This window comes from Erpetoichthys calabaricus, chromosome 1, assembly GCF_900747795.2.
Source record: "Erpetoichthys calabaricus chromosome 1, fErpCal1.3, whole genome shotgun sequence".
NCBI lineage: Eukaryota > Metazoa > Chordata > Cladistia > Polypteriformes > Polypteridae > Erpetoichthys > Erpetoichthys calabaricus.
The window spans coordinates 355,149,996-355,164,202 of record NC_041394.2 but is presented as its reverse complement, the minus strand read 5'-3'; the positions used below and the strand labels follow the sequence as shown (position 1 = coordinate 355,164,202).

Here is a 14,207-nt window from a genome sequence, read left to right as displayed (position 1 = left end):
CGTACGTGAAAGTATTTCGTACGTACGTGAAACATGTCGTACGTACGTGAAAACATCTCGTACGTACACTGTTCATGTTTAAGTAACTGACTGTCAGATCCGCTGGATGTGTGACTCATCAGACGACAAAGTAAATACATGTCTGCATGCATCAACTCTTAATAATGCGCAGTTCTTCATAGCTTTACAAACTATTATTTCTAATGGCTAACGAAGTAACTTATTTAATAACAGTGTTCCCCAACACGGCATTTACTTCTGAGGCAGGTTTTGGACATTCGTACGGCAGATGATTAATCTGTGATGTCCACCCGGGTGCCGTTTCACTTTATTCTGGACAACCAGTCTCGTGTCTATAAATTTAAAACTGTTGTTTGACAATTTATCGTATCCGGCTTAGTTTCGTCTTTTATTCTATTTATTCCCATATTTTTCATGCTTGGGACTTTTAAGTCCAGCCCGCTAATGTACTTAACAGAATAAACGTATTATCTGATTACACCATGGAAGTCTCCTACCTGAGCACTGGGATGGTGACACACCTGAAGAGACTGATACATATCTGTCAGGTTTTTTTCCCCTCTTCTCTCTTTTAGTTTGGTTACACTGGGGGTCTTCAGTCCTGTTGAGGGTGTCAAGTATCAGAGATGACATATAGCTCAACAAGGTGCCAGACTTTGGTAATTCTGTCGGTCCTGGTGGACAGTTTTGAGCACTTGCCGAGCACTTTTAACTGACCATAACTCACTAGCTCTCTAGACTGGAGTTTCCTCCAACACCACATTAGTTGTGCAAAGTGTTTTTCTGAAGGACATCCAGGGGAGTTCCTGAAACCCTCAGCTGAACTAAAACATGTATTTCTATAGCAAATTTGCATACTCTACAAATAGCTCAAAGTGCTTTAAAAACAAAATCAGCAACCTTTTATTTATATAGCGCCTTTTTCATACTCAAAGCGCTTATTCAGCATATGTGTAAATAAATTTTAAAAATCTTTTAAGCAAGCCCTAACGTCTTAAAAATCGGACTCGCCTAATCACACGAATCGTCTGATTGTATAAATGGCTCACGATAAGCGCGCAAAGCAGAACAAAGAAGAAAAGGTGCGAGTGAGGCTTGCGCGCTCAAGTGAGGACAAAGCGGTCGAGCGCGGGCACGAAATGGGCGGGTAGGTTGCCTACTCGACAAGGAGCATGCGCCAAATCAAAAGCGGGAAGAGCGCGAAGTCTCGGTTGTAGCTAAGTGACACGCCTTGTGACCCAGACTTACATAAGTACACCTCTGTCGGGAGGAGGATGTTTTTAACAAGCCTCGAAGTTAATCGGACAGTCAGAAGTGGACCTCTCCCGTTTTGGAAAGTTGAAGTCGCTGTGGCGCGGTTCGTACAGGTATGAATGTTTAATAAGTAAAGTTTGCTAATGTTGTGTGCCGGGCTGTGTCACCGCCGTGTGCAGTAACTGATGCGTTGGAGAAAAAGAATGAAAGTAAGGGAGAAAATTCACTTGAATGTCTTTCTAAGGGGTTTACTTCCAGATGATTTTATTACTGCGGCACAACGCTGACATACTCATTTAGCATTTCAAGTTAAAAACAATAATGATCCAGGTGGTTTTGGGCGACCGTTTTTTATTTGGAGTAATGCGAGTCTCGTGACTTTATTATATAATCCCTCTATTTGTGAGAAAAGCAGGGATCATTTAATCGATGTTTCTGTTACTTAAAAGCGACAGCGAACTCGCGAAGAGAATTTGAATGAAAACTTGTGACACCACGAATAAGAACTCTGATCCTTTCCAGATCGAGTAACTTGTAAAAGTAAATCGCTTTATCCAATGGAGTTATAGGAATTCGGCATTTTTACTCTCCCAAAAGTAAAGATACCGATTGGAGCCGTGCAGCATATTTCCTCTTTGTCGCCGGCGTACTCATGCGAGCCCACGTGTCATTTTCTCCGCTCACTTCGCTTTACTTTCCCCCGGTTATAATTCTACTTCCGAGTGCCTACATGCACGCGGCCGCTACCTTTTGATCTTCATTTTACGGTTTATATGCTTTCGGTCATCAGCCGCTTTGGTTAACAGGATCATTCAAGCTCGCAGAAACTGATTGTTCGTGTATACTCGCTGAAGATTGGCTCTTTAAAGATTTCTGTGATTCTTTGTTCATTCAGGGTAAGTGTGGGGTCATGGTGAAAATCAACTAAGGTCAAGAAACAGAACATGACAGGCATATCTAACCTAAGTGACATTGTAAATGAAAGTTTATTTTACAAAATGTAGCCATCTGACTTTTTATGTAAGCAAAACCAAAGACGTTATTTAAGAAGTGCATGCCGAGTTATTTAGGGAGATGGTCCCTGCTGTGTTTCCCTTCAGTTTATTATTACGCGCTAATCCCGATATGTTTTGCTTCAACCGCAGAAAAGGAGTGAGATTTCAAATAAGAACCAGTAGTTGAATGTCAATTAAAGTAGTAGCTTACGTTGCACCCGGATTTTGCATGTTCTCCTGGTGCTTCTTTATGTGCCCACATCCCAAAGATAGGTGACGGTTAGTTTGTTTGGTAATTCTAATTTAGCCCTGTGGGTGTGGATGAGAGTGCCCTTCATTAGACTGGGGTCCTCTCTCTGTAATAATAATAATATAATAATGTAAAATTTACGGTAAAGTACTGGCAGCTGGGTTGCCAGAATTTTACCATAAAAAGGTGACAGTATTTCTAGGTATAAAAAAATATTATTTTTTCGATAAAAACAAACTGGCAGCTGGGTTGTCAAAATTTTACCGTAATAAATAGGATGACAATATTTTTAGGTCTACGGTATAACTTTGTAGTAAATAACTTTTTTCTTTACAAAACATCCTAACAGAAGGAAATTTTTAACCATAACCAGAAATCCGTGCAGTGTAATAAATATGACTGGACACCAGTCTGGATCTTAAACTTTGTCAGTACATAAGCAACTATCCTGTAGACATTGGGATGATGGGGCAAAAAAGTATAAGTTACTTTCTTCTTCCTAGCATTAGTCCCATGCAATTGCAGGGTCTGCTTGTCTGCAATGTATCCTCCAATTGGTGTGATCCAGGGCATCCTCCTGGGCAAAACCAGTGCTTTTTTTTTTCTTTTTTCTCCATGTTCTCCTTGATCCGGTCCATCCAACTTTTTTTTGGTTTCCCTCGCGGGCATCTGCCTTGGGGGCTCAGGTGCAGTGCCATTCTGGTCACTGAGTTCTCTTCACCATGGGCGACATGCCCATACCATCGTAGCCTTGCCTCGCACATCTTTTTCCATGATTGGTGCAACTGCCATCCTTTTCTGGATGTCAGTGTTCATGACATGGTCCAATCTCGTCAAACCAAGGCACTACATCAGCATCCATGTTTCAATCACACTAAGGGCCCCTTCATGCTTTGCAGTAGCTGTCCAGCACTCTAAGCCATAGAGGGCAACTTGGCGCACCACTGTCTGGCATGCGGGGTCGTAGAGGACTCTGGTGACCTGTCGCCATTTCAACCATGCAGCATTGATCCTTGCACAGATGTCAGGGAGCAGGTTGCCGTCGCTGCTGATGACTGAGCCGAGATACTTGAAGTCAGCGAACTTTTTCAGGTCTTCGCCACCAATACTGATGGTTCCGTTGGTCTATGGACCAAATTCTATGTACTCCGTCTTATTGATGTTCAACCGCAAACCATTGGCATCCAAACAAGTCTTCCACTGCTGCTCCAGATCTTCACGGTCTTGATCTGCAAGGAATATGTCGTCAGGGTGGAGAAGTGACCATGGGTGGGGTGTTTGGAGATCAGAGGTTACAAACAATAATAATAATAATCCTGCAACAACACCAATAATAATAATACACAGCTGTAGCAAAGTCAAATTAAACAATCAACATGGCAAATGGACTACAACAATAAACTCTGAATACATTGCTAAAGTTTTAGTTCTAGGTGTAATCATCTTTCAAATGGGCTGATATTGAAAGTCGCATTAAATGTTTGCAAATCCAGTCCTCTGTTTACCATTTTCACCAGCTTGGTGATTATAGTCTTCATTTTCTACCTGCCTACCTACCGAAGTGTGTTTGTGTGTCTGTCCGTCCCAAAAGTGAGAGGTGGAGTTGGGGTAAGGGGTATATATACAGCACTGAGTGTGTATTTAATAGCTGGGGTTCACTCTTTGTAAAGATGACAACGTCACATAACTCCCCCACCCCAAACATTACAAAATAACAAACAAAGTGCTGCTAGAGGACATTGCATTGTTTCCTCACTCCATTCGCCGCTCCAGCCTGGCCACATTTGGGGCTTGAGTTTGAGCTGATGTTTCATGGGAGCTCAATGCCAACTGCCTCCGACTCACTCAGATTATGTAAATGAAGGCTACAACTGTAAATCACTGGAAAAGTCATCTAGTGTGTCATGGCCTTTATAGTAGTGATGGGAGCTCTGGAAAAGCAGGGAGAGATTTTCATTGATTGCTAGTTTGTGGTTGTTTGTGGTTATTGTTCTGTCTACATTTTTTGTTTGAGGCATGGTGGGACAGTGGTTAGCAAATTGTTCAGTTCAGAAAATTCATAAGCATTTCATCTGCTCCAAGAAAAAAAAAACACAGGGCATTTTTTCCAAATGTAGAGTGTTGCTTTCAGGCTTTACATGGCATTGTCTTGTCACACATGTAAGTGGTGAACAGTTGTTCTCCAAGCTTAGTCTAGTGAAGAGTTGGCTCAAACCCATAATGGAACAAGAAAGACTGAATTGTTTGGCTCTGATGTCAATTGAGAAATGGGATTTTAGTGATCTGATCAAGAACTTTGCTGCTAAGAAATGCAGAAAAGTCCAGTTTTGAAATAAGCGGTTGTCTGTGTTAATGGCTTTTGCGGTATTTGATATTGCTGCTTTGTGGGCATTTGAACTGATCTTCTCTGGTTGACTTTTCACACCTTGGTTTTTGATGGTTACTTGTCATCTGTGCACCAATGGCTAGTTAAAGATATAAACTTGGAGGCTACTTTGATGCTTGGCATACTATGTTTCTCATAATTTCAGATTTTTGCCCTTCATTTTACAGCTAAGGCTCTGTAGTCATCATTTCCTTTTCTCTGGGCGTCTCTGAGAACTTGAAATTGACGTGTAGAGCACTCATAATATTTCATGTACGTAGAGCACCAAAAACATCTCTAGCTCGGGAGCTCTCCGCCTCCATAACCTGGTAAAATCTAGAGAGGATTTTTTCCGTAAAGAAGTGTAAGGTGCCTTTTGGGATATCATTCACTCTTAACTGTGCACACACTCAAGAGTGAAACAAGTGTGCTGCATACTGAAGAGCATCCACTGTATGTTGAGGGGCAAACATTCTGTAATGACACAATTACACTGAATACATACACTACACAGTGGCACTTCTATATTATTAATCTATTTATTCTGAAACCCTTAAAAACACATTCACCATTTGCTGAAATGCATACAGTTGTAAGTGAAAGGAAAGCAAAGAAATTAAATAAAGTAACTCCATATTGGAGCATATGACATTTATACTGCGTACATTTTGGCTTCACCAAACTCACGAAAGAGAGACATAATCTGTAGCAGACGTATTCATTTCTGTTCTGTGTAGTAATTTGCAGGTAAATGTAAGGCAAAACTTTGTCATCTGAATGAAAAATATCTATGTATTATCTGGAAGTGTCCTTCTTAAGCTACCTGGGTAAATGAAATGTGTTCATGTGTGGTTTTTGTTTTTATTAAGACTATTTTAAGAGTATTGCTAGCTAAACTAAATCATGTTCTTTTCACAGACAGAAAGAAGCTTCATTTTCCTGTAACTCTTCAATGGCTACAACAATGGAGACATGCCAGATGGGAATGAATGCCATGGAGAAAAGGACTGTGAATATTAAGGAAGAGGACTGTGAATGGGAACTGCACCACAAACAGGAGAGTCTGAACATTAAAGAGGAGGATTCTAAACAGGACATAGTGGGCATTAAAGACGAGTCTGAGGAGAAGCCTGTCATCAGTGATATACTAGAGGATAAACTAATAGACAGAATCAAGTATGAAGGCCTTCAGTCGGAGCTCATCTGTCAATCTGGGGCTAAAGAGGAAGATTCTAAACAGGACACAGTAAGCATTAAGAATGAGCCTGAGGAGAAGTCTGTCATCCATGATATACAAGAGGATAAACTAATAGACAGAATCAAGTATGAAGGCCTTCAGTCGGAGCTCATCTGTCAATCTGAGGCTAAAGAGGAGGATTCTAAACAGGACAAAGTGGGCATTAAGAATGAGCCTGAGGAGAAGTCTGTCATCCATGATATACAGGAAGATCAAGTAATAGACCAAGTCAAGAAAGAAGACCTTCAGTCAGAGTCCGTCTGTCAATCTGGGCCTAAAGAGGAGGATTCTAAACAGGACACAGTGAGCATTAAGGACAAGCCTGAGGAAAAGCCTATCATCAGTGATATACAGGAGGATAAACTAATAGACAGAGTCAAGAAAGAAGATCTTCAGTCAGAGTCCATCTATCAGTTTGGGGCTCAAGATGGAAGTGTAACAGGACTACTCTGCCCTCACAGTGGAGCCTCTGCTGTCCAGGAGCATTCTGTCAGTGTGAAGTGTGATGTTCGTGCTGATGCAAAGAAAACTAAGAAAAGACTACCAAGGCCATCATCTACAAATCAGACTAGTGGTAAGTTGAAACTGAAAGTGAACAAGCAAAAGAAAAGTGGAAATCTAGCACATTGTTCAGAAAATGGTAATTACTATTCAAAACTGGGAAATAGCTTTCCGGAGTAATCACTAGGGAGGGTTGTCTTAACAGCATCATAAGCTCCTGGGCAAAGTAGTGTGCTGGAGACCCTGTTTTGATAGCAAAACAGAAACATATATAGGCATCAGAAACATCATGGGGGGGCTCCCTGACCAGTGCCCATATGTTAGGATGGTGCTGTATATAACTGCCACTGCTTAGTGATGAGGGTTAGTAAGGTGAGAGAAATACATTATTTTTAACATGTGCTGTTTTGATGTTGTACTTGAGTTATTGAAGAATTAACAATACATTTTTTCTGAAGTTTGCAAATTGCTCAATATGCCAATTTTAATTTAGCAATTCAGGAAACAGTGTAAAGGAGTTATACAGCTAAATTATTACTAACAATTTTTTTTTTGATAAGACGGTAAATCAAAAAGTAAAGGCAATTTGCAAACTATGAGGTAGCCACAATGGATAGAAGCTGGCACAACACAGCACATTCACAATGACTTATGGGTAGTTTGTGGTCCTCGATCACTATGATCTCAACCTTCTCAATTCTTTATATTTCTCTGACTTGAACTGCCTTCACTCTCCAAAGACTGATTGCCCAAAAACCCTGCTGCTGCTGCTCTTAAAAAGCATTGCACCCTTGTTACTCCTATCGACCTCGCCTTCAGGCTTTGATTGAAGATTACCTACTCCCAACCCAATTCTGTCACATTTTGCACCTTGTCACAGTGTGTGTTGGCTTTATTAAAACTGGATTGAGCCAGTTTGCACTAAATGGCTGCCACTTGTCAGGTGTTTCAATCGGCTTCAAACGGTTACTCACAACTCTGCTTTTCATGGTTTATCTCTCCCCAGGCATCCAGGAGAGCACCAGCTTTTCCCCATCTTTACCTATTAAGACTTTACTTCAAGACTGCCTGAAATACAAACTGTGTATAAAAAAGAAGAAATCAACATCTGGACCAGAGATTTTATCAAAGATCTCTTTGCAGTTGAATTCTCTGCCTGTTGTGAAGCTAACAAGGATAGATGTAAGTAACATTCTACAACAGGTGAGCAATGCAAATTCTGGAGCTTTGTATGTCCACCAAGAGTCAACAAAATGTTTTAAAACAAAATCTACATACAAAGGCAATCCATCACACCATGTAAATCTAAAGCCACATTGCTGTTCTGAATGTGGGATGCAGTTTTCACAGAGGCGCTATCTGTATATCCATAAAAGAATCCATACTGGAAAGGACTACGGCTGTTCTGAATGTGGCAAACGCTTCCTAGAAAGGAGAGTTCTAGAGAACCATGCTAGAATTCACACGGGAGAGAAACCATATTCCTGTTCTGAGTGTGCAAAGCAATTTTCTACCAAGAGTTATCTTCAGATCCATGCAAGAGTCCACACTGGAGAGAAGCCTTTTGGCTGTTCTGAATGTGGCAGAAGATTCTCACAAAAGAGCACACTTCAGGCCCACACAAGAACTCATACTGGGGAGAAGCCTTATTGCTGTTCTGAGTGTGGCAAGAGCTTTTCCGATAGACGCAGTCTTGATAACCATTCCAGAGATCACACTGGAGAGAAACCCTATTCCTGTCCTGAATGTGGAAAACAATTTTCATACATGAGGTTTCTTCAGATCCACATAAGAAATCATAGAGGAGAGAACCCTTATTGCTGCTCTGAATGTGGGAGAAGATTCCTTTGCAAGAGCCACCTCAAAACACACTCTCGAGTTCACACTGGAGAGAAGCCATATGGCTGTTCTGAATGCGGGAAACGATTTTCACAATTAATGAGTCTGAAGTGTCACAAAAGAGTTCATACTGGAGAGAAACCGTATTCCTGTCCTGAATGTGGAAAGCAATTCTCCAGCAACAGCAATTTTCACTCCCACAGAAGACTTCACACTGGAGAGAAGCCGTACAGCTGTTCTGAATGTGGCAAGCAGTTCGCAGAAAAAGGTTCCCTTAAGAAACACACAAGGATTCATGCTGCAGTGAAGTCAAGTAAAATGAAGGATTAAATTGAAAGGAATGGAAAAGCATTCCTCTAATGTCTTGTGTCCTGAGGAGTAACAACCCATGATGGGCTTTGTTGTGTAAAATCCATATCAGATCTCATCAGGTTGAAGCTGTTCTCTTTGAATGAAAGGAATATAAAAATAGTAATTCATGGATGGTCTCCCAGGATAAAATGTGAGGTATAATTTTTAACAAGTGTCCTATCTGCTGTGATACTAAAGTTTGTTTCACACACATTTATTTTTTTAATAAAGTTAGCTGCATTATACAGGTTATCCACAGCACACCAGTCAATTCTGTATATGCCATGGAGGAGTATAGTGTTTTTTTTATTAAATTTTGACTTGCTAATTTCTTTATATGCTGCTTTTAATTTCATAATATCCTTTATTCACCTTGTAAGAATGCTAGGGGTCACTGTTTCCCCTTAAACCCAACAGACAGATACACAGGACACAGCGTAAAAGCACTTCGAAGTATTTTAATAGTTTTCTTCTTCCTAAGCACCACATGCACCATAACACAATCAAATAACCAATAAATCAATGCAACTCTCTCCTTCACACCTCCCAGCAAGCTCTGTCTTCTATGTCCCAACTCCGGCTCGCTTGTTGAGTTCCCATCAGTCTTTTAAATAGTACCTGACCTGGAAGTGCTTCTGTCCATCCGCCCACGTGACTGGCTAGCACATCCAGGTCTAATAAAGAACTGGCTTTTTCTCCAGCCCTGGAAGTACTTTGGGGCTTCCATCCTTGTGATTACCTCGTACTTCTAGGCTATAGGGAAAGGATGAGTCCCCAGGTCATTCGACAGCTTTCCATGGCAACACCCACAGCACCCAACAGGGCTGAGAAACCAAACTACAAGTCCCAGGATGCCCCGCGGGAATCTGGGGCACCGTTCCACTCCAGCGTTTGGAGGGAAGCACTGTCGGCAAGTAGCTGCCTTCCCCCATCTTTCCATTTCAGGGGCATCTCGGCCGGGTTAAGCTGCCATCCGTCTGTCACAACCTTGATTTCACTTCTTTCCTATGATGGACTGGTGCCTGTCCAGGTGATGTTTCTGCCTGTGCCTGATGGCTGCTTGGGATAAGAAGAGGTTTAAGAAGATGGATGGATGGACTGATTTCACCTCTGCCCATCCATAGCTTCTTATTTTTTTATTGCCAGCTTATTCACTAATTCCTCTTACTCCAACATGTGCTGGTGCCCAAACACACTCTATAAAGATGCTCAATTGACTTTTACTCTTTTGTATAAGTGTAAAATTTCCTTAAATCTGTCAGTGCTGTTACAGTGTACCTGAGAGAGTGCCGTACTAGCTACAGATCAAGATCAGACTCTGCAGTGCCGTACTAAAAGGAGATGATCCTGAAATCTACGTGTTGCTGCAGTGAACCACAAAACAAGATGGATATCAATTTTAACTAATTTGCAGCTTCATGTTTCTCCTCAGTTTGTCCATCTGCTGTCTGATTGCCCATTAATAGCGGTGAGCCATATCTCGTCCTATATCTATTGACAACTTGCAGCTACACATTCCTCTTAAATTCTAGTGAACAGAGCAAAGGAAAAAATATGCATCCTCATATAGACTTATTCAGAATTAATTGGAACTGTTAAGCTACATTTGATCGAATTGTGTGCTGCTATTTCGTTTTTTGCTTTAAGGGTCTGAAAAGGCCGTGAAATGTATGGAAAGTATATAGAAATTTAGGGTGACAAAAAGCATAATTGTGTCGGTGTAAGTCACAGATGGATCTACCATTAGGGTGACCTGGGTGCACACCCTAGAACAGGGGTCCTCAATCCCAGTCCTGAAGAGCTGCAGTGGCTGCTGGTTTTTGTTCCAACCCAACTGCTTAATAAGAATTACTTATTGCTCAAGTAACACTTCTGCTTCACTTTTAGTTGTCTCGCTCGTTAAGATATTTGAATGCTAATTGCTTATTTTAGTCTTAAACAGCTGTAGTCTTGGTTTTTAATGGCTCCTAATTAGCAATAACATGCAAATGACAAAAGACAGCAGCAGTTCTCTATTCGCTTGTTACCATTTACACCTGTGTGTATTTATCATGCAATATTGGGTTTAATTAAATACTTGGAAGGAAAGGGAAGAGAAAAAAGTGAAGCACTGATAATTACTCCTCCATTGTAACCTTCAAATCATTTAGATGATATCCTTAGAAATATGAGAATGACCTGACATAGCACGGTTAAAGCACTAACAAGCCATGCAAATAAATTATTGGCAATAATTGCTTTCTAATTAAGCAACCGGGTTACAACAAAAACCTGCAGCCACTGTGGCCCACCAGGACTGTGATTGAGGACCACTGCCCTAGTGCTTTGATTTATGCAAGAAAAAAGTAATGTGAGTGTTGTGTTGAATGCTTGTCTCCCTACCAAATTATCCCACCACTCACGTGCATCCCCAAGCCAAAATGAGGGCTGAATTCAGCACCACACCAACATGTTTCTGTAATGGAATTTCATGCTCTTCCATGTAACGCACATATGCAATACTTATTGATTATATAGCTGTCCCCAGTGGCGGCTCGCATATAGGCACTGTGGAACTGCAGCACCCCCTGATATTATCGATAACATTTTCTTTAATTCTTTCTTTATACTTGTACAATATATAATCCTTAAGCTTAATGTCAGTAGCCATCCCCCAGTTTATGAAAAAGATACAAAAATCTTTGTATGGAACTGTGCGCTTCACAGTTCCAGCAGCGTGGTGTTTGGCTGTTGTGCGCATGCGCACATAGGAAGCTGCACGCGCGGCTGCGAGGGAGGGAGAGCGACTGTCGCTCCCGCTGTGCCAACCCCTGCTTTCAATGGAGAAAAATTTCCTCAGTTGTCATCCAGAGATCAAGGAGCAAATTATTGATCTTTTCGCGCAAATTAACACAAGAAGAATAGATTTCATTTTTAAATGAATAGATCAAGCTTGAACGGTCACAATTTAGGTTATAGTAAGTAAAAAATGTTTGATTTTGTTCTTTTAGGATTAAGTCAAGTTTCTGAATAAATTTTCTTTTTATACATGTTTGTTTCCTTTTACACAATTTTAAAACAAAGGCTAAAAATTTTCTGGAGCAGCACCCCCACTAATTTTAGCTATGAGCCGCCACTGGCTGTCCCTCAATTTATATAGAGTGGTATATAAGGTGGAGTGGTGGCTCTGAGGTTAGGGATCTGCACTGGCAATCAGAAGGTTGCTGGTTCGAATCCCGTAAATGCCAATAGAGACTCTGCTCTGTTGGGCCCTTGAGCAAGGCTCTTAACCTGCAATTGCTGAGCACTTTGAGTAGTGAGAAAGTGCTATATAAATGTAAAGAATTATTATATAGGTAATATAGAGAAGTTGTTACTTGCCATTCATTATGTGCCCATCCTTTTCTAATAATAGAATTAATGTAACATTCATCAGAGTGTACTGAACACCTAGTCCATGGCGGGGCAATATTCACAAATTTTTCAGCTCAATGCAAACATCACAGTATATAACACAGCGTGAGAGCTAGAGAATACTCACAAAGATAACCTCCCAGCATACCAAAGGAACACACAGCACGGAGGAAACTGGCCGCAGCATCTCACAATGTACACTCGCTGAACCAACATTGTGTTGTTTTACTGAAAATTAACATTAGCTAAATGTATGTTGCTCTGTGTGTGTGTGTTTTTTTTTTTTATAACAATAAATATTTCCATGCATCACTTGTCTTTTACTAAGGCATGGAGTTAAATACATTTGATTCAGTATCATACAAAACTTGAATTCAAACATAAGTATAAAACAGGGTTGATATTTTAAATTGGATATTAGTGTCTGTAACAGTCAGTCGCTGCGGTGGGTTGGCACCTTGCCCGGGACTGGTTCCTGCCTTGTGCCCTGTGTTGGCTGGGATTGGCTCCAGCAGACCCCAGTGACCCTGTGTTCGGATTCAGCGGGTTGGAAAATGGATGGATGGAACAGCCAGTTGGATGCAGAATTCATTTTCTACCGTCACTAGTCATACTGAGACCGTTGATCCTGATCACAAGGTCGTCTCAGTCAGTATGTAACTTTTTCCACTTGACCTCCTCCCAGAAGCCCACCGCAGCTGCACTTAGTCTTTAAGTGTTAATCCATTGCTAGTTCTCAGGCACACTGCAATGACCCTAATCCCCAGTTTTAGTCCTCTTTTAGTAAATACATGCTGTACTAAGACCAGGCCAGCATGGGATCATCTCCAGTTCATAGTACACAGCCACTGACTCATCAGACATTCACCAGCTTAATTCAACAAAAGCCATGAACAGGGGTCTGAGATATTATGTGCACATGGTGGCTTTAACAATCTGATCTATTCTAACTATACTGTTAAGATATTTGATGTGCTGTTGGACTGGCCTGCAGTCTGCCATTGAAGATTAGTGGCGCATTATGAAGAGCAGAATATGCCAATAGATATGCGCAACTGAAGTCCTACTGTAAATCAAGCAATAATGAGAAAGAAAATCCAACTTTTCACATTACAACAATTCAAATATTTATGTTCCCAAACATTTACTGAATGTTTTTAAAAGAAAAGGTGATAAAATAAAACCCTCATGTCCTGATTTTCTTGAATGATGAGTGGATATTTACCAAAGCAAACTTGACATATCTTGTCTTTTGGATTGTTGTCATCTAATTATTTACAAGTCCCTGCTTTCTATTTTATTGTATTTTACATTCTGTCCCAACTTGATGATTTGTACCTCATTCACGCTGGTGCGGAGTCCACTTATGGGAGTCTAGTCGAGCAGTGGGTTTCCTGGTGTAGTTACAATTATATGGAGAGGAATGTTGAAATGGTCATAGACTTCAGAAGAAATCTCCAATCAACCCTTCCTTCAGCATCTATGGAGTGGTGGCTCTGAGGCTAGAGATCTGCACTGACAATCGGAAGGTTGCCGGTTCGAATCCCGTAAATGCCAATAGGGACTCTGCTCTGAACCCCTGAGCAAGGTCCTAAACCTGCAATTGCTGAGCGATTTGAGTAGTGAGAAAAGCGCTATATAAATGCAAAGAATTATTATTACTGTCAAGTCCTTAAGGTTCCTGAGAATTATAATTTCATTGAATCTCAGACGAGAAAATAACATCAATTCTATTGTTAAGAATGTTCAACAAAAAATCTCAAGCCATTGTTAGTCCAGTTCTTCAAGGCACTCATTGAGTTCATCCTGATGTCCTCCACAACTGGTTGGTTTGGATCAATCAAGGACAAGGACCAGGCCACACTGTAACATATTATTTGCCAAGCAGAGAAGATCATTGACGGTGATTTGCTAAAACTTCAAGATCTGCATACCTTCAGCTATCCAAATGAAATTATTGTCATCCTGGACAGCAAACCTTTCAAGACCTTCCTTCAAGGA

At 40.9% G+C, this 14,207-nt stretch overlaps 1 protein-coding gene across 1 annotated transcript in view; it reads left to right on the top strand.

The window, feature by feature from the left end:
- Nucleotides 1-1,268: 1,268 nt before the first annotated feature.
- Nucleotides 1,269-14,207, top strand: part of LOC114665328 (zinc finger protein 845-like) — a 118,298-nt gene continuing 105,359 nt past the window's right edge. Inside the window, exons 1-2 of the mRNA XM_051936213.1 lie at nucleotides 1,269-1,388; nucleotides 5,804-6,762. Of these exons, the coding sequence (XP_051792173.1) occupies nucleotides 5,838-6,762 (925 nt within the window). The 5' untranslated portion in view covers nucleotides 1,269-1,388; nucleotides 5,804-5,837. The remainder of the gene's footprint in view (nucleotides 1,389-5,803; nucleotides 6,763-14,207) is intronic.